Below are 20,803 nucleotides of genomic sequence, written 5' to 3'. Positions count from 1 at the left end.
TAGAAATGTGCAACAAATTCCACCGTGAATTAAAGGTGATAAGTAAAATAGATTACTACAATAAATAGCCGGGAACATGCTTGGTATGCAAAGCCAGCACTAGACTACTGCTATCAAACCCCTTTGTTTATTCTTTCTGACAAGTTTCACTGTCAGCAAACAGCATCGGTAGCCTAAAATATTTGGTTGTACACTTAAAAATAATAATAATAATAAATTTACAAACGATGGAACTAATGAATTAGAAAAAAAGACAAATAAAATAAACATTTTACCCATTTAAATATAATCTCAGAAAACAAATCTCATTACACTTTTTCTTAATCGATTCTACACATTCTACATCCTACACTGGCTCTTATACTCTGCAGGCGCAGGACGTCAACATGATGTCATACTGACATTGTACCCCAACGTACCCCAACGTCGTGGTGACGTTAGTTTTTGTTTTTTTGTAAATGAAAATCTGTTTGACATCCGAACCCATCATCAGACCAGTGTCAATGTCCAACCTAAAATCAACCTAAAATCAACCAAACATCAACGTCATGTTCCACCTTGACATTATATGGACGTTACCACTATGACATCATTCAGATGTTGGATTTTGGTCACTTTTCAACACAACTTAAAATCAACCAAATATCAACAAAATTTGACGTCATTAGTGGACGTCAAAATAACGTTGTCGTGTCATACGTTGTCCTAAATAACGTTGGCTAGACATTGAATTTTGGTCATCTGATGTCACGGCCTCAATGTAACCTAATATTAATGTCTTATGATGTTGTGTGCCTGCTGGGTAAAGTTACTATAAGAAAGAGCGGTTAATGGATCTTTCATTTGATTTATTAAATTTAAATATTACACATGTTACTTTAAGACTGATTGTACAAATCTGTAATGACATGTATTTAAATACTTATGTTAATTTAAAATGTAATTAACTGTGTTTAAGTTAATACATACCAAATGCATGTGCATTAATTTAATACACAGGGAAACTAACTATCTTTATGGGGAACATTCAACAGTCAATTAACATCACAGGAATTGACTCATTTATGTAAGATGTAGGACGGAGGAGAGGAATGGAAATCGTTCATTTTTATAATAATTTCATTGTGTTTTTATAATCATTGAGGAAAAAATGAAGCAAAAATATTTTGCACAGCCCTTCTTATAATATCTTTTTAGGCCATTGTTTTTCGGAGGCCCTATGAAAGTTGCATAACTTGCGAGAGGTCGTCTCTGTTAAAAAGTTTCCACAAATGTCTGTCTGCTTGTTTTTGAGAGCAGCAACGAGACCCTGCAGGAAATACTCAGATCTTCATCCAGGTTGCTGAGCCATACACTTTTGATAGCATAAATACACCCCTCAGACTCATGAGGTTAAGGTTTGGCTGGGTAGCATGGGTCATTTAACCCCTGCTGTTATTATGCCATAACTGCACTAATTTATGGACAAAAACTTTGTTCTCCATTGATATCCATTTAAATGTAGCTGTTGATTTTATAGAATTTATTTTTGACATGTTGGAATTTATTGAGACAGGACAGTATAGAGGGATGACAGGATGGCAACATAGGAGAGAGATAATGGGATATGGGACAGGACAATGGTCTGAATAGCAGTTATTAAAATTATTAAAGTTATATAACACAAAGACATATTGTTATATTCTGTTGGATATATATAAAGTAACAACTGAAATGAAATATGAAATATGAAAGATATGAAATCTTATTTTGATATACTAACGTTTTTACATACAAAGCAACAATTTTAATATATAGACCCAACTGAAATATGTAAAAATTAGATTAAATGTACAATTTTTAAAAGATAATGCCAAACTTGAGATTTAAGCACAAGTGTGAGATAGAAAGTTCAAAATTCAGGCTCTGAATTAATTGTCGCAATTGTAAATAAAATCTAAATTATGTCATAAAGTTAATATTGTCAATAACACAATTATATGGAGATAAAGATAAAACACAATTATGTTATAGTTAATTGTAAGATTTAAAAACACAACTGGGATGTTTCCACAAATGTGTTAATAGCAGGTGTTCATCATCAATTCTCAATAACACTAACCACTAATAAGTTATATCATTAACTTAATCACTGCGTTTGTGTTCATGAATCCATTATTATATTATAAAGAAATAATAAAAGATTAATTTTTGATAGCGGGTAATAATCGCACCAAAGCGTATTAAAAGGTAAGTGAATTAGAACAGCGTGAACTTTTCTGTAACTGTAGCAATGCTGTAACCCTTTAAAATAACCCTTTAAGGTTACGTGCAGACTATCTGACTGACAGGTGCATGTTGCGTGAGGCCAGCAAACACGACGTATAGCCGTTTTACTTTACTTCAGGATGCATTAATATTGCTCTGTAGGTCTATTAGAGACATTCATAAATATTCCTAGCAAATGTAATAACTGCTGGAGACATAAACGCACTAAATCGCACTTCAGAAGCGTTTATTTGAAAGCGCACAAGAAGATCTGCGCGCTCCTGAAGCGGCTTATATTTGAGGGGGTGTGCAAGAAGTTTTTTGAACGAGCAGAGGAAATCGGCACGAAAGCAAAGAGATCTGCGAGCTGTAGGCTATTATGTAAATGCAATCTTGACTTCTAATACTGCGCTCACAACATTTGTCATTGAAATATGATTAGTAGAACTTCATTAAATTATCATTAAATCAACAGATTTCTAACGCTGAGTTTTCATCAGATTTGCACCCTCAAGTATATATATATATATATATATATATATATATATATATATATATATATATATATATATATATATATATATATATATATATATATATATATATATATATACTTAAGGGTGCAAACCTGATGAAAACTCAGCGTTAGAAATCTGTTGATTCAATGATAATTTAATAAAGTTCTACTAATCTGGGGGCCTACCTAAAATTACCTAGGATCCCAGCAGGGAGGGGGAAAATTGGCTCAAAGTTAGTCCAATTGTTTTGTGGCATGTCCCCAGACTTTCTTGTTTTTTTCTAGTTTATATCCCCTTGTTTTTCTGTGTTTTTACCGCTTGATTGTTTACATTATTATTGATTATGTTGCACACCTTTTACAGTTGTTTTTATCGGCATCTTTTTTGTGCTAATTTTACAGCCACAATTTCTTATGACTTACTTGGTGGAAAGTCTTAGTTTTTGTTCATAATAAAAAACAGAATTCAGATCCTCTTTCTCTTCTCTTGTCTGTTATACCGTGAGATATATAATCTTATTTGTGAGATATAAAGTCAGTAATGAGAAACAAAGGGTGTTAGAATTATCCTAATAGTGTACAAGACCTTCAAAAATAAAATTAAAATCAAACAATACCTATGGCTAGACGAAAATTCTGACTAATATTTATAATATATTGAATATATCAGATTTATCTAGTCAGCATGTCATAAAAAATGCAACTTATGGAAGTACTGCTGGGAAATTTAAACAATATAGGGTGATGTGTCAGTGGAGAGTGAACTCATGACCTGGCACCAATGGCTTTCAGGGCTTGTCATTAGTGGTGTGCTGCCAGTGGATGTGAGTGATATCCTCTCTGTTTCCTCTGTGTAGGTGTTTTGTTTCTAGGATGAGTTTCCTCTGAGTCTCGTATCCCCTCATTAATTGATCTATCAGATCTTCTGTTTTCACCCTAATGGCCCCGCAGGAGGTGTTGGCTCTCAGTATGAGAAAATCTTTTTTTCTTGATCCTCTCGACTCAAACATGTCTCAAACATGACTTGTCTGCAAAAGGAATGACCATTTCTGGTTAAATGTTTCGGTCAGTTTGTATTTAAGCAGCTTATGCACCCTGTCTCTCTCCTACACAGGTATTAGGTCACTACATCCGCAGACAGCAGGATCCAGAGACGTTCATCAATGAGATTAAGTACATCGCCAGTGACCCCGATGAGAAATACTTCTTCAATGTGACGGATGAGGCTGCTCTAAATGACATTGTAGATGCGTTGGGAGATCGCATATTTAGTCTAGAAGGTAAAAGACGAAAATTCATCCTCAGTGACCGTAAAAAACAGACATCCTTCTCACAAAGATTTGTTTTCAGCAGTTTTATTTTAGCAGAATAATGCTGATGTTCTTCTGTGACATCTTTTTCTTTGTATTTGGACTATTGAACCACATGTGAAAATACTTGCAAGTATACATTATTTTAGATCGAGCAAAATTTGGTTTCTTACTATAACCTAGTGGTTTATTACCTACCTTTTATTAAGATGTAATCTGTTTGTTTGTATACAGTATATAAAGTACAAATTCTACATGATCATATTCTATATCCCTATTCCTACTTAATACCTGAACCTAACTACCAAAAAAAAAAACTATTAATTAGCAGTAAATTAGGAATTTTTGAGGCAAAATTCATAGTTAATGGTTTATCAATGTTGAAAAGTGTACCTTATAATAATTTGTGATGCAAAAATGAATACAATTGTAAATCCCCATGTTTGTATTAATGTCAGAAGGTTTGGCTAGTGATGTCTTTTAGACACAAAAAAACTATAAACATTGTATTTTAGGAATATTAAGCATAAATATAAGGTGACTTAAGGATCAGGGAGATAAAACAGACAGGGCAAGATGTCACTTTAGAAAAAAACATTCCAGTAAGAACTGGGTGTAATGCTTGACACCTTGATTTTGAGGAAAGTTTGTCAGGAAGGATGGAAGGGTGTAGATAGATGACCTTCAAAGTGGGCACATCTGTGCATCCACAGGATACATAGAAATACTGGAAGACAATGATAACTTTAGACTTTAGATTTGATGCATTGTCAAAAATGTAGTACCTTTTTGTGCTGACAATAAACAATTAATAACTCTTGCCAAAACATTTAGAATAGTAGAGCACACAAATGTTTATTGCTGTACTTAGCATTAGCATTGATTTGATTACAGCACTTTACACTCTACATAACGATATTTTATTTTAAAGAATGCAATGTGTTTTCTTGTTACAGGCACTTTAGGATACAATGAAAGTGCCTTTCTTATGGAGATGTCTCAGATTGGGTTTTCAACACACATTTTGGATGTGAGTTTCAGTGTACTCTATGTCTATGTGAAGTTGTGCCTAAATTCAAATGTTTGAATCGATATACTGAGATATATGCAGATGCTTCAGAACATGTAATCATGCTGTGAACTTCACTGCAGGATGGCATCTTGTTTGGCATGGTGGGAGCCTACGATTGGGAGGGAGGCATCCTGAAAGAAAGCAAAGAAGGGCAGCTTATGCCCCCACGAGAGGCCTTTGAGAAAGAGTTCCCACTGGAGCTCAAGAATCATGCAGCCTACCTAGGTAATGTCTAAATATGCAGTTTTTAATCTTCAATGATTCCTTGATATTTCGAATAGATTTGTGACATCACACTAAATGCACATTTTTAAGGAGAATAACTTACTTTAGCATAGTTTTTCAGATAAACCAGCCTGTTCACTTAGCATGTGTCTTACATATCTGCAAACATAGGACTTTTATGTTTTAGTACAGTCAAAAACTAACATACAACCCATTTAAATTCACTAACAGAAGAACAAGTTTAAGAACAAACTCATTTACATATTCATGTGATGAATTAAGGGTAAAGTTTATATATGAAGTTCAAATGTGCTTATAAATACTATAAAGTATGCAATTATTCATGAAGAAGACCAAATGTTTACATTTTTTAAATATATTTGGTATATTATTTTATTAACATTATAGATAAAACTCAAGAAACTATGAAAAAAATAATAATAAAAAATCTATCATAAATTGATTAAACAAAAATGAAAAGACGTTTATTGATGCTCAGTGTCAATCTGACTCTGCTGTAGGTTACACAGTGTCCTCAGTGGTTGTGGGGAACTGGAGGAGGCTGTACGTTGCTGGTGCACCCAGATTCAAGCACAAAGGAAAGGTCATCCTGTTTGACCTCACTCCTGAAGGGGATGTCATAATCACACAGGCCCTGAATGGAGAACAGGTGACCTCTCCTTCATTTTGAGATTTATTTATACTGACGTTCTCCCTCTTTGGTCTGTCTGTTTTGTAGCACTGATGAGATCTCCATCAATCCCCGATTTTTTTCAGTCTTGCTTTGCTTTTTCTCTTTCTCCTTCTTTCACACCACATTCCTCCTCTCACAATTAATGAGTTTATTTTCTTATTAAACAAATGGAAATGGGTTTCATTTTCTCAAGCCACTCCTAAAATCAAAGTGAACAAAATCCAGAGTGTCAGGGTTCCCACAGTTCATGCTAAACCTGCATAATTCAGGGGATTTTTTTAATTAGGTGTTCTAGGCCTGTAAAAGCCACAGGAATTAATATCTTAAGCATTTCTAGAATGAATGTTTGTTTTGACAGGCTTTAACCTACTCTAAGATATTTTATTAACCCGCTATTGCTGTTATTTAGATTTTATGTAAAGTCAAACTACATAATATACATGTGCTTCATATGTATCAGAACCAGTCCATATTGCATATAATTTATATGAAACCATATTAAATATTAAATTATGCATTCTCATTTCCTGTTAAATAGTCTTATCTCAAAAAGAACTTATAATGCCAAAATGAATGTTTAAAAACAAAAATCTGTAACACTTTAGTTCAAGTAGTATTTTTATTAACTAGTTGCTTGTTGCTTGTCTTTTTATTTAGATATTGGCTGTTTATTGGTACTTATAAAGTACAGATTCTGCATGATCTTCATTCATTCATTCATTTTTTTGTCGGCTTAGTGCCTTTATTAATCTGGGGTCGCCACAGTGGAATGAAACGGCAACTTATCCAGCATATGTTTTACGCAGCGGATGCCCTTCCAGCTGCAACCCATCACTGGGAAACTCCCGTACACACTCATTCACACACACACACACTCATGCACTACGGTCAATTTTAACATGCCCAATTCACCTGTACCGCATGTCTTTGAACTTGTGGGGGAAACCGGAGCACCCAGAGGAAACCCTTGCGAACACGGGGAGAACATGCAAACTCCACACAGAAACACCAACTGACCCAGCCGAGGCTCGAACCAGCGACCTTCTTGCTGTGAAGCGAACGTGCTACCCAGTGCGCCACCGCGTTGCCTCTGCATGATCTCATTAAATCTAACTTCTTACTACCCTAATAATTATTAATAGGTATCATTAGAAGTTTATTGAGGCAAAAGTTATAGTTAATGGTTTGTTAATAGTGAGAATTATACCTCAAAATAAAATGTGACGCATAAATTATTTTCAAAGATTTTCTTTGCTCATCTACGTTGCTTTTGTGTAGTTTATGTTTGTAATCTATTAGAAAAACAGTAACACTTTAATTAAAAAGTTTTTATTTATTTTATTTTAATAAAATTTAAGATGTTATTGCTGATGACGAAGGCAACTTTAGCATCATTATACCATTGTTTAGAGTTAAGCAAGCGGTCCTTAAGAAACTAATCTAATATGATGATGTGGTTCTTAGGAAACTTGTCTTTTTTTTTTCATTTAATTTTTTAATTATTCTTAAAGAACTGCATTTGTGAGAATTTAAAGTAATTGATCAAAATTATGTCATTATTTACTATCTTCACTTGTCACAAACCTGTTTAGCTTTCTTTCTTATGTTGAACACAAAAGTCGTGTAAGTGAAAACCTGTAACCATCAACTTCCATATATTTGTTTTTCCACTATAAAGCCAATGATTACCAGTTTCTAACATTCTCCTAGATATATCATTTTGTGTTGAACAGAAAAAAACTCATAAAGGTTTGGAATCACTTAAGGGTCAGTAAATAGTGAGTAAATACAATTTTTTGGTGTCACATTTCTTTTGATTAATGTTTCCTTGCCATTCAAATGTGTACATTTAAAAAACAAAACACTCATATTATTGAACATGTCGTGTATAATATTTAAATTTTTGTCATGTATAACATTAAAATAATTATAGGCTTAGCTCTATCACCAGAGTTTTAAAAACAATGCTAATGGAAAATCATTCTTTAAAAAAATTGTGTGGAACACTTGAGATTGCTCAATATTTTTCCCCTTTCTGTCCAGATCGGCTCATATTTTGGCAGCGAGGTATGCGTGGTGGACGTGGATCAGGATGGAATAACAGATATCCTGCTTATAGCTGCTCCAATGTTTCTGGGAGCCGGAAACAAAGAAACAGGCAAAGTCTACGTCTTCTGTCTAGATGGGGTGAGAGATTCAATGTTCTGTATTTTGACTAAAACCTTGCAGCTGGAAACATTTGATCTTCCAAAAGCTATTAGATGTTTAATCTACTTCCGAATATTTCTCTCTCTCTCTCTACTAGGATGGTTTTGCTCCCAATGGGACGCTGCATTCTCAGCAGAAGGCACAGGATGCACGCTTTGGTTATGCCATGGCTGTGGCCCCTGACCTCAACCATGATGGATACACTGATCTGCTCGTGGGAGCTCCGCTTGAGGATGACCACCAGGGAGCTCTTTACATCTACCATGGCGATGAATACTACATCATACCTCAGTATAAACAAGTAAATATAGCACCGTTTCATGGTTACAGACAGATCAATGGGTTAGTTCAATCATAGTCCCCATTTAGGGCTCTGCAATTAATCAAAATTCATTCCCATCATAACAGAAAGTGATCTTTTAAGTTAGCTGCATGCCTAAATGGTCGAATACCTTCAGAAATGGGTCAAAACATGGCACCTAGCGATTATGCACACAAATTATTATTAATATTTTCACACTTGTTTGTTATATAATAAATAAACATGAATAGTTAAGAATGAAAATTCATGTGTAACAGTAAATCGGATCTGTGTTATATTGATATTCCTCCTGCTGATAGTTTTGAGGATTTTTTCTCTCTCTTTGTTTGCTTTTAGTTGTTCATTCTGCTGTGCCCAAGTAAACACATTCTGCATTTATGGGTAAACTATCCCATTTAGTGTCATATTTCTTTTGAATAATGTATCCTTGCCAATCAAATGTATACATTTAAAAAACAAAGTAGTGTTGAATTGTAGAATATATATTTAGTGTTGAACGATAGTGTCGATAAATCAATTTCTGTCATATATAACATCAAAATAATTTTAGCCTTCGCTCTTTTATTTATTTATTTTTTTATGTGATATATCTTTTTGTTTGCTTTTAGTTGTTCATTCTGCTGTGGTATTGATATAAGTGTATTCTATAGTCTTTGGACATATATATATATATATATATATATATATATATATATATATATATATATATATATATAGTCTTGGATATATAGTCTTGGACATATAGTCTTGGATATATATATATATATATAAATGTTTTTTTTTGTTGATTCTATAACAAGTGGATGGCACTAGATTCTGGTGAAAATATTATCCACTTTCAGCCACTTTTAGAAATATTTAAAAACACAATTGATAGGATTGCTTTTTAAAGTGTAGATGTTCATGTGGACAAATATGTTCAAACGGTCACAAAACAGCACCTTCACTACACCTACTGACCAAATTCTTTAACATTGTTGGAAATATTGTTGAAGTACAAGGGCAGATGGAATTTAAACTTTGCCATATAAAAAAAGTTTGGTTTGAAGGAATATGCTCACTTACCAGTCCTGATTTTAACACAAACTCACAGATTTCATAGTTTTGCACCTAGAGCTGAAATAAAAATCACTACTCTTTCTTAATTTTCTACATTCTGCTATCTTCTTTAGCTTATTGTACCATTAGATTGAAAGATCAGAAAAATATAGAAATTGCCATACATAAAGCAGAGAAGCTGTTGAGAGGAATTAAAAGTAAAACACTATGTTAAGCATTAAAACGCGTGTCTGCCTTGTCTACTGGTGATCTAATTGACTAAACCACATTTTAATAGCGCATCAAAATGAAACTCTCATGTCCTTTCAAAGCTGTAAGAGCTTTTGGTTAATCTTTGAAACACAAAATTTCATAAAATGAAAAACAAAGCCATATGAGTTAAACAGTTTAGCAACAGTTGTGCCTTTTACGAGATTTAAACTACAAGCTTTATCCACATTTTCCACAAGTCCTTTTTATCTAATTTTTTTTGATCTTTTACATTTTAGTTCATTGTGTTTTAAAGGTTTTAAATGACCAGTGTTGGGTATGTTACTTTCAAAAAGTAATAGATTGCAAATGACTGATTTTTCATTCATTCATTTTCTTTTCGGCTAGGTCCCTTTATTATTCCGGGGTCGCCACAGCGGAATGAACCACCAACTTATCCAGCATGTTTTTACGCAGCGGATGCCCTTCCAGCCAAAACCCATCTCTGGGAAACATCCACACACACTCAGTCACATTTAACGGTTGCAAAAAAAATAGTTTTTGAAAGAAGTCTTCTCTTATGCAATCAAGATTGCACTAATTTGATTAAAGAAATTGGTTAAGGCGATGCAGTGGTGCAGTAGGTAGTGCTGTCACCTCACAGAAACTAGGTCGCTGATTCGGGCCTCGGCTGGGTCAGTTGGCATTTCTGTGTGGAATTTGCATGTTCTCCCTGAGTTTGCGTGGGTTTCCTCCAGGTGCTCCGGTTTCCCCCACAGTCCAAAGACATGCGGTACAGGTGAATTGGGTAAGCTAAATTGTCTGTAGTGTATGAGTGTGGATGAGTGTGTGTGGATGTTTCTCAGAGATGGGTTGTGGCTGGAAGGGCATCTGCTGCGTAAAAATGTGCTGGATAAGTTAGAGGTTCATTCCGCTGTGGCGACCCCGGATTAATAAAGGGACAAAGCCGAAAAGAAAACTAATGAATGACATTGATCAAAGAATTGTCAGATATTAACAAGTAGATTAACTTCATCGATATTGACAAATCTTGTGCTGAATAATATTTTTCTGAAAATCTTTTTCAGGAGTTTTCTATGTAGAGAAAGTTCTAAAATTAGATTATTTATTGAAAATTGTAATGTAATGTGATGCTGACAACGGAAGTGGATCCAAATGCAAGTTTATTAAGCAGAGAATGATCAGGAAAGCAATCGTCAAACCAGGAGTAAGCGGATGGAAACAGGCAATTTAGAGTCATTGTCAAATAAGCAGGGAGATGTTTAGAAGGCAGGCAGCAGACAGGAATAAACAGACAAAAAGGCAAGGGTCTAAACACGGCAAAGCAAGAAAAAGGAAACATTTTGTAATGTCACAAGTGCAGTAAAAAAGACTCAGCAACAGTGTATGTGTCTGTGCTGCTTAAATAGTCTATGTCAGTGGTTCTCAAACTGTGGTACGTGTACCACTAGTAGTACGCAGGCTTCCTTCTAGTGGTATGCGGAAGAATAAAATATGTCATGTACATGTTACACACCTTTCAAAATTTAGCAAAATTATGTATATAATATGCCATAAATGACATATAGCCTATATTTCTGAGGTAATCTGGCACATTTTTTAACTGTGCAGAGTTGGAGCTGCTTTACTGGGCCTACTACGCTACTGTATTTCAATACTGCTTATTTTGGGGGTACTTGGAGAGACTATTTTTTTTCTGAGGTGGTACTTTATGAAAAAAGTTTGAGAACCACTAGTCTATGTAATCAGTCCTTGACAATCCTCTGGCTGTATATGCAATCAGTCAGGATTAGGAACTGCTGTCAGTGTGTGGTGCATAACTGGATCTTGTAGTCCATGAAATGGTGGATGTGTAGCCTTGATAGCGATCAGTGTATACACCAGCAATCTGCTCAGGTTGGATCTTTCATAGCATTTCAAATATCATCACTGTGCTTTTTGATCAATTTACATCATTTGTTAATAATCCTACTATTTTTACTAACCCCAAATGTATTGGCAGACTAGTGTCCACTGTGTTATTAGACTACGTTTTATACTTCACACACTAATAAATTTTTCCTTTCTTTGTGTAGCGTATCTCAGGCTCCTCTCTGTCCACGGGCATGCGGTATTTTGGCCGTAGCCTGAGCGCTCTGCTGGATCTGGATGGGGATGAGTTACTGGATCTTGCTGTGGGAGCACAGGGCTCTGCTGTCCTTCTGAAGTACGCCATGCCTCATTGCAGTCTTGTGTTTTTTAAGCATCATTTAAACACTGCCATCATACAAATCAGTCATTCATAACCTTAAACTGTGTGTGGAACAGTAGTAAAGTCAGGTTTTATTGTGGCCCATGTGACCTCTGTTTTCTTCAGGTCACGCAGTATCGTGCAGATCAACGTTAGCCTGTCCTTCCAGCCACACTCTATTAATGTGATTCAGAAGAACTGCCTCAGAGCTGGACGAGACTCCGCATGCCTTAATGCCACCGTTTGCTTCCTGGCCTTGTCTCGCTCTCCTGGCTCTCGTGGCACATATTTTGGTAAAGTGTCATGTACCAAAAAGCTTTTAACACTTTTTTCTCTTTTAACTTTCCATTGGTGCACAGAATTCATCTCATGTACAACAAGTTAATTAAAGTTTGGGTTTTTCACACATTTCTCAGAACTTAGGTCACTTTTTTTCATAAATTGTCTCATAGTTCTTGATGATTACCTAAGAATTTATGTACAATGATATATAAAATTATAATTACCCAAGGGGCGAAGCAGTGGCGCAGTAGGTAGTGCTGTCGCCTCATAGCAAGAAGGTCTCTGATTCGAGTCTATGCACAGTTGGCATTTCTGTGTGGAGTTTGTATGTTCTCCCTGCAAAGGTGGGTTTCCTCCGGGTGCTCCGGTTTGTGTGTGGATGTTTCCTAGGGATGGGTTGCGGCTGGAAGGGCATCCGCTGCGTAAAAACTTGCTGGACAGGTTGGCGGTTCAATCCCCTGTGGCGACCCCAGATTAATAAAGCCCCTTTATTATCTCAGGCTAATAAAGTCCCTTTATTAATCAGGGGTTGCCACAGCAGAAAGAACCGGCAACTTATCCAGCACTTGTGGATGGCCTTTCAGCTGCAACCCAACATTAGAAAACACCCATACACTCTTGCATTCACACGCATACACTACGGACAATTTAGCTTACCCAATTCACCTAAACCGCATGTGTTTGTACTGTGGGGGGAAACCGTAGAACCCCGAGGAAACCCATGCGAACACAGGGAAAACATGCAAACTCCACACAAAAATGCCAACTGACCCAGCCGGGGCTTGAACCAGCGACCTTCTTGCTGTAAGGCAATTGTGCTACCTACTGCTCCATCGTGCTGCCCTATCTAAGATATATGTATAATGATATACATACAGCTGAAGTCAGAATTATTAGCCCCCTAAATTATTAGCCCCCCTGTTTATTTTTCTTCCTAATTTCTGTTTAATGGAGAGCAGATTTTTTCAACACATTTCTAAACATAATTGTTTTAATAACTCATTTCTAATAACTGATTTATTTTATCTTTGCCATGATGACAGTAAATAATATTTGACTAGATATTTTTCAAGACACCTCTATACAGCTTAAAGTGACATTTAAAGGCTTAACTAGATTCATTAGGTTAACTAGGCAGGCTAGGATAATTAGGTGAGTTATTGTATAATGATGGTTTGTTCTGTACACTATTGAAAAAAAAAATTGCTTAAAGGTGCTAATAATTTGAACCCCAAAACGGCTTTTAAAAAAATAAAAACTGCCTTTTTCTAGCTGAAATAAAACAAATAAGACTTTCTTCAGAATAAAAAATATTATCAGACATACTGTGAAAATGCTTGCTCTGTCCCAAACATCATTTGGGAAATATTTTTAAAAGAAAAAAAATGCAAAGGGGGGCAAATCATTCTGACTTTAACTGTATATATAATTGTAATAACCTAAGAATATTCTTATAATTGCTCAAGAAACCTAATCAACTGGCCCTTAATGTTCATCATTCAATGTTTTCTCTTCATAAACTGCCACTAAACCAACTAAAATAACGTTCAGAATGTTTATTTGTTTCTTAAAAAAAAAAAAAGAACTAAATGAATAAATATCAAAATTAATATGAATACTATCAATATAAGTATGTAGAAAATTTTAATTATTTATGTATTTCCTTAAGTTTAACTGGATATTGAGCAGGTCTACTTGTAACATTGACATGTACATGTGTAAATGGGTCTCTTTACAGTACATAGAATATTACTGGTACTTGTGAAAAAGTTAGAAACAAATTTATTGAATTTGAAAGACTGTCACTCGATTCATTTTATGCTAATGATAAATGATCCACAGTTTTATCTAGACTGCTGTTGTGAGTCAAAATTATTGGCAATAATTAAAAAAAAACTCATGATACACCAACACACTTTTTTAACTACTTTTTCAAAATGTGGTTGTAAAATTGTTCAATTGTTCAATTATTTTATTATTTTGGTTTAAGATATACAGTAGTATAAGGTTATGGTAAGGTTTACAATAAGTTAATGTTAGTTATTTACTAAAATGAACGAACAAACAAACACTACATTTATTAAAGTACTGTATTTATTTATCTTGGTTCAAAATACAGCTGTTCATTGTTAGTTCATGTTAACTCACAGTGCAATAACTAAGCACAACTTTGTATTCTAATGTTGCATCAGTAAATGTTGAACTATGATTTAATCTATATTTAACTATATTTGAACTATAGTTTATGTTAGTAAAAATACAATTGCTTGAAACATTATTGTAGAGTGTGATTATTATGGTGTTAAATATACAAATATATTAGACTGAGTGGTATTCTAGTAGGTGTATTCTTTAAATCATGGTAAAAGTGTTTGATATTCAGTCTTTTTTTTGCTGAAAAACTAAACAAAAAAAATTGTTTCATTTTTGACCCATAGATATGCAGGTGGGGGCCATGCTGGATGACAGAAAGATCTCAGCTCGTGCTTTGTTTGACTCCAACTCTCAGCGTCAGACCTTAATGAGCATCAGTGTTCGTGTTGGAGAGACCAAGTGCTACATCTTGCCATTTCACGTTTTTGTAAGTCTTCAGAAAATCAATGAAGCAATGGAAATGTACATTTAGTCGGTCAATACTGCAAAAAATGAGGCTGTATTGTTATAATGGTTTACTTACTGTACATTATACTTGCTAGTATATACTCATTGTTTTCAACCAAAAGTGTTCTTCTGCCAGTTTCTGACTTCCTTTATGCATGTAGGATACAGCCGATTACATCCGACCGATCAGCTTCACTTTACGCTTCAAAATCAATGACACAGAAAGCGGCCCGGTACTTGACGAGGGCTGGCCAACAACACACAAGAAGTCTGTGAGTGATTTTCAACTACATTATTCATTCCTCAAAAACAGGAATATGAATGGATATTAGAAAAATATATAGGAATAGACTCATTTTACAAGAAACCTAGAGTTAAGCAATTGAGTTCTTACATTTTGAATACGTTCAGCTGATCTCCAAGTTTGGTGAGAGCATGTTTAGCTTAGCTTAGCATAAATCATTGAATCATATTAGATCTTGCTCAAAAAAGTTAAAGTATGGGTTCGATAGTTTTTCAATCTAAAGTGACTCTTCATTACATTGTGTACTTTTTTTTATTTTTGGCGTAATAATCAAGGAACTTTGCTGCTATATCATAGCTGCAGCAGGAGCAATGATATTACACAGTACCTGAAAATAGTCCCCAGCTAGGTAACTAGGTAACAGCGCTGCGCAATATCATTGTGCCTGCTGCAGCCATTGTACTGATGCAAAGCTCCTTGATTATTATGCCAGATTAAAAGTGCTCTCGGCTAAATACAGAGTTCATCTGAATGGATCAAAAAAGGGTAAAACCACTCTTGACTTTTGGGGAGTTTTCAGTAAAATGAGCCAAAGAAAGTGGAGTGTTCTTTAAAATAAAGGATTGATGTTTTTTTCCCTCGTACAGCTGGCTATTAACAAAGTTTGATCTGCATAACTTCTTTTAGATCCCATTCTTCAAAGACTGTGGGGAGGATGATGTATGTGTAACCGATCTAGTTTTACAGGCCCATATGGACATTTCTGGAACAAGGTAAGGATTGCTGTTGAAACAAGCCAAACTTAGGTCATTGAATCCACAGTTATTCTACATATTGGCACTGAACGTATTCAAACATATTTAGCGATTTAAGTAGCTTGTGTATTTTGCATGTAACATCAGTGTTGTTTTCATCTGTTCTTACAGGCAGGTGCCGTACGTTATACGAAGTCCTCGACGGCGGCTTGCGGTGGAAGTGCAGCTACAAAACAAGCTAGAAAATGCCTATAACACAAGTCTCACTCTTCATTACTCCAAAAACCTGCACTTCAGCACCTTGAGTATACGGGTATATTAATCTCAGCATTTAAAACCTATAAGCATATTAAAACAAAAGAGCTTGCATGCATCGTCATGTGCTTATTCTGCCATTGAAACTGTCTCATGGCAATTGATCAGTCTATCATTCACTAATCATTATTCACTACTTATGCCTTTGCATACAACAGCAAAAATCTTGACCAGTAGCTTAATTATTGATCATTATATAACATTTCCTGCAGATTTCAAACAAAATTGTTGTCTTTTAGAGTATTTGTTTTTCCAGAAATGACCATTGGTCAAAACAACATCTACATTTAGTTGTAGATTTTATACAGAATAACTTACAATTAAGGATAAAAGAAACACTTTAAATCTTCAAAGACCAGCAATATATAGATGCCATCACAAGTCAGGTTAGTTTAGCAGTTTCATTATTATTATTATTATTATTATTAATATTATTATAATCATCATCATCATTATCATTATTACTGTAATTGAGTGTTCATAAGATGTCCGGTGCATATAGAGAGGAAAGAAAGTCTCTCCTACAGGTGGTTTGTCAAGCCCACTCACATGCATGGAGCACACGAATTGTGTGAAAGTGTGTGGTGCAAATTAATACTATTTAGTACAAATGAGTGATTGCAAACAAGTGTTATTCCACTAAATATTGCTTTCTTGATATTTCTGCTATTGTATTATAAGTATCTATTTTTTTGTATTGTAATGTCCAAAAATGAATATAAACATTTTTTCATTATCATTGCCATTTTCTGAGGGAAAAAATAACTCTAAATGATAATATACTTTATTTAAATTTTGGAATAGATGTTATAAAACCATTACATATTACAGAATAAAACAAATCTTAACAATTAACTTAAATATATAAATCGAGATAAAAAAACTCATGTAAATAAACCAAACTTTCTGCTTATTATTTTTCTCTTTTTTTCTCTGTCTTTCTGCAGGAAGATGCCCAGTTTAAGATTGAATGCACGGCTCTAGGCTCAAACAGTCACTCGTGTAATGTCAGCTATCCTGTGTTTCGCTCTCAGTCAAAGGTAAGCTTCTGACAGTCAGATTCATCCAAACACTTACTAAGGTGTTTCAATCCATTGATTAGAGATTTTCCAAATCGTCCCGTTTTCTCAGGTGAACTTCATGCTGGAATTTGAGTTCAGCTGTACATCTCTCATCAGTAAAGTCCAGATGAGGCTCATTGCTTCCAGGTAAACACACACATCTTAAACCAATAACAAATTGACGAAGCACTGAGGTGGTCTTAACTCATTTAGAGGACCAGAATCAATCTTTCACTGTAATATTTTCACACAGTCATGTTTTTTTTTTTACTTAATTTATTCCAGACAACATTAGCCCCTTTCACACAGTGATACCAGTAAATATCTGGAAAATTTCCGGAACGACTTTACCGGTAAATTCAAAAAAGCGCTGTTCACACAGGCGAGGACGTTACAGAATTTTTCCGGAATACACACTACTGCTGAATACTTTTTTACTTTTTACCACTTTTTACTTTTGAGTAGTGTGTAGAACAGATTTTTTTTCTCTACTTATATTTTGCCAAGCAATGGTACTTTTACATGACTTTTTACATGATTTTCAGTGCTCAGTCCATCACTGTATGTAAATAAAAGTACGTGTCGATATGTTGATGTGCATAGTAAAGTGAATATGTGTGTATGTGTTCACAGTGACAGTGTGGAGAGGGAAGGCACACTATCAGACAACACCGTTCAGTTGCAGAGTATTGTACAGTATGAGCCTGATCTCTTCATCACAAGGTTTGTTACCAGTCGGTTAGTGACTTTTGGTGTGTCTTAAATAGTATAATAATAGCTAGTGGTGTAACAGATCACATATCCCATAATTCGGATTACACTATGGTTTTTGAGTCACAGATCGGACCATTTTTTGGATCAGCAAAAAAGAGAGGCATATGTCATTTGCTTTCCATTTATACAAAAATATTACTGCAAAAACCATTGGTTTGTCAAACAGTTAGATGCTGTAATTTTAATAATTTTAAAAATGAAGAAAGAACCAGCTGAAAAAAGAAAAATATTCAATACGAATAATTATCCTTGTTAATGTTGCTGATAATGCTAAATAAAGAAATTTACACCTTGTACAACATATTTTTATTTTCAATTAATGATTCAACAATTCACACATAACTTCATGTTTTATTATAGGTGGATCATTTTTGATAACCTATTCAGGGACATAATTTTGATGGTTGTTTGTTGCCACCCATTGGTTACACAATGTAGTTGCTTTCATCAGCGTCAAACATTCACCAGTTTCAAGTTCCATTAAACGGGGATTTTAATTTTGACCACAAACATCAGTGTATATCTGAACTGAACTGAAAATCTCGATCAAACGCAGATTTGAATGCAGCACTTCTTAGGATTTATAAATCATTATCATTTATCATTTATGTTGCACGAGTTTGAATTGAGATCCTGATCTTGATCACTGAATGGATTAATGCAGACTAAACAACCAATGACAGTAAACACATTTCACCTCTTAAACTCAAGTGCTATTTTGGGATTTCTACCTGAATTTTGCCTCCCCAAATTTTAAAGCTTACCAAATCCGCATGCAGAGGTGTAAATGCAAAAGAATGGCATAATTTTAAAGAAAACCCTTTGATTTTTCATAAAACACTATTAAAAGGGTTGAAATAACTGAATATGTTGTCTGTATTTTAATAAACACCTAAAAAAGAGGCACTTTTCGTATTTTTCTTTATAAACTCAAATTTGAAAGTGTACCTTTTAGGTTCTGTGTGGTCTAGCGTGCTGTAATTAATTTTGGTGGTTCCTGCACATGTCTGTAATCATAGGTAAAAAAGAAAAATGTCTCTTCCAATTCCAACTGATGAGAGGTGCTGTACAAGCCACAGGCATCGATCATTGTTTTCATATTTCACCATTCTTTTGTTTGATCAAACATAATTCACTGTGTTAGGACCACGTCAGACATATAAAAGGATTACTTATGCACATCAACTCATATCATAAATCTATTGTTTTTACATCTACGCCATGGAAACACTGTGATTCATTCAACAACTGTTTGATATGTGAATATAATTCAGTAAAAAGAATGCAAGAACCGTATGAGCACCGTCAAGCGCTTTCATTTGAGCTATAACTTGTACATGTGTCACCCTAACCCTATGTTCAATACCCAGCTCGGGTATCCAAAATACTGTGTATTTAGGTGTAAATAACTTTTGTACAGTAGAATAAAAACCAAAGTGATGCATATGTGCATAAAATATAGATTCTGTACTTTCAAACCAAACCACTTAAGGGGGTCTGGTGCAATGCTAGCCTTTTAAATCTTAAAGCGAAAGTCGATGACGTTACCAGGTCCGCAGAGTTTACACCCCTAATAATAGCACACATCTTTATTCAGCAAAATGATAAAAAAATATGTATTTATTTGTTTAGTAATAGTAGTAGCTCACATTAGTTGACGAATAATGAAAATTGAATATTACTATGAGTCTATATTCATTGGTGACAATTGAGACATTGAGATATTTATTAGCGATTAGTATAATTTCTGTTGTTTTTATTATTGGCCATGTTTATATTATATTGTGAAAATTAAGCAAGAGAAAAGAAGAAGGATACTGTATCTATGCTAGTTCAGCACAATATTGTTTTCTTTATTTCTGTTTGATTCCCTCCAGTGACTCAAACCTAAACCGCTATGAGGTTCACCCGACCAGGACAGCATCAGAAGGGACGGGTCCTGAGTTTTACACGCATTTCAGGGTGACTGACTGTAGCCTAAACCCTATACCTAAAAATATACAGAGTTATTTAATAATTGAGTTAATTTGGTGTGATCAGGTGCAGAATCTGGGCTGTTATGCTGTCAGCAATCTGGAGCTGAGCGTCAGTTTGCCTGCAGTGGCTTCAGGAGACCGGGTTTTCGCAGCTGTGGTTGATGCTTTCTCTCATAATGTCAGTATCCTATTTTAAGTCTCACTGTAAGTCTTAAGCATCTGTGTGTTCTTTTAAAGCTAATGATTTTGTCTTTTCGTAGGCTTCAGGTGTAAACTGCACTATAGTCAATGATATTTCTAAGCTCAAGTCCAGTCAGAGAGATGTCCGTCCACTTCATCCTGAAGATATGAAGAAAACTGAGCTAATGGTGAGCAGACAGACATCATGTTCACACACATCTAGAAACATAAAACAGATCAGTACATAATTAAGTCACCTAAAGTGCCTTTAAATATGTTCAATGTGATATAATTTGAATTTATAGAGGCAGACAGGGTGGGACTTACTGAGAAGCTCCTCCCCTTTGTAAAACAGCCAATAGTGTTTATTTCCCTTCGCTGATCACATCTGATCCTTTAGATACAAGATAGGATTTGATTGGTTAAGAGATTTTTTTAAGTGTATTTATTTATTATACGTTTACAAAAAACGGTCAGAAGATCTGATGAGTAGCTGATATCTATGGTGATGTCACAAAAAT

The 20,803-nt window shown here is 34.7% G+C and overlaps 1 protein-coding gene across 2 annotated transcripts in view; it reads left to right on the top strand.

Annotated features, from left to right (window-relative positions):
- Positions 1-20,803, top strand: part of itga10 (integrin, alpha 10) — a 94,452-nt gene that overhangs the window by 64,696 nt on the left and 8,953 nt on the right. For both annotated transcript variants that reach the window (XM_087286750.1, XM_087286749.1), the window contains exons 10-27: positions 3,879-4,044; positions 5,031-5,104; positions 5,227-5,371; positions 5,893-6,041; positions 8,109-8,252; positions 8,371-8,574; positions 11,940-12,070; positions 12,221-12,387; positions 14,815-14,957; positions 15,139-15,249; positions 15,909-15,994; positions 16,148-16,289; positions 17,239-17,331; positions 17,423-17,499; positions 17,986-18,075; positions 20,004-20,088; positions 20,167-20,280; positions 20,363-20,470. In XM_087286750.1, the coding sequence (XP_087142876.1) occupies positions 3,879-4,044; positions 5,031-5,104; positions 5,227-5,371; positions 5,893-6,041; positions 8,109-8,252; positions 8,371-8,574; positions 11,940-12,070; positions 12,221-12,387; positions 14,815-14,957; positions 15,139-15,249; positions 15,909-15,994; positions 16,148-16,289; positions 17,239-17,331; positions 17,423-17,499; positions 17,986-18,075; positions 20,004-20,088; positions 20,167-20,280; positions 20,363-20,470 (2,229 nt within the window). The remainder of the gene's footprint in view (positions 1-3,878; positions 4,045-5,030; positions 5,105-5,226; positions 5,372-5,892; positions 6,042-8,108; positions 8,253-8,370; positions 8,575-11,939; positions 12,071-12,220; positions 12,388-14,814; positions 14,958-15,138; positions 15,250-15,908; positions 15,995-16,147; positions 16,290-17,238; positions 17,332-17,422; positions 17,500-17,985; positions 18,076-20,003; positions 20,089-20,166; positions 20,281-20,362; positions 20,471-20,803) is intronic.

The sequence above is a fragment of the Danio rerio genome, chromosome 16 (assembly GCF_052040795.2).
Source record: "Danio rerio strain M-AB ecotype USA chromosome 16, GRCz13ab, whole genome shotgun sequence".
NCBI classification, from domain to species: domain Eukaryota; kingdom Metazoa; phylum Chordata; class Actinopteri; order Cypriniformes; family Danionidae; genus Danio; species Danio rerio.
The sequence above is the reverse complement of the archived record's forward strand: the minus strand, read 5'-3'. Positions and strand labels throughout refer to the sequence as shown.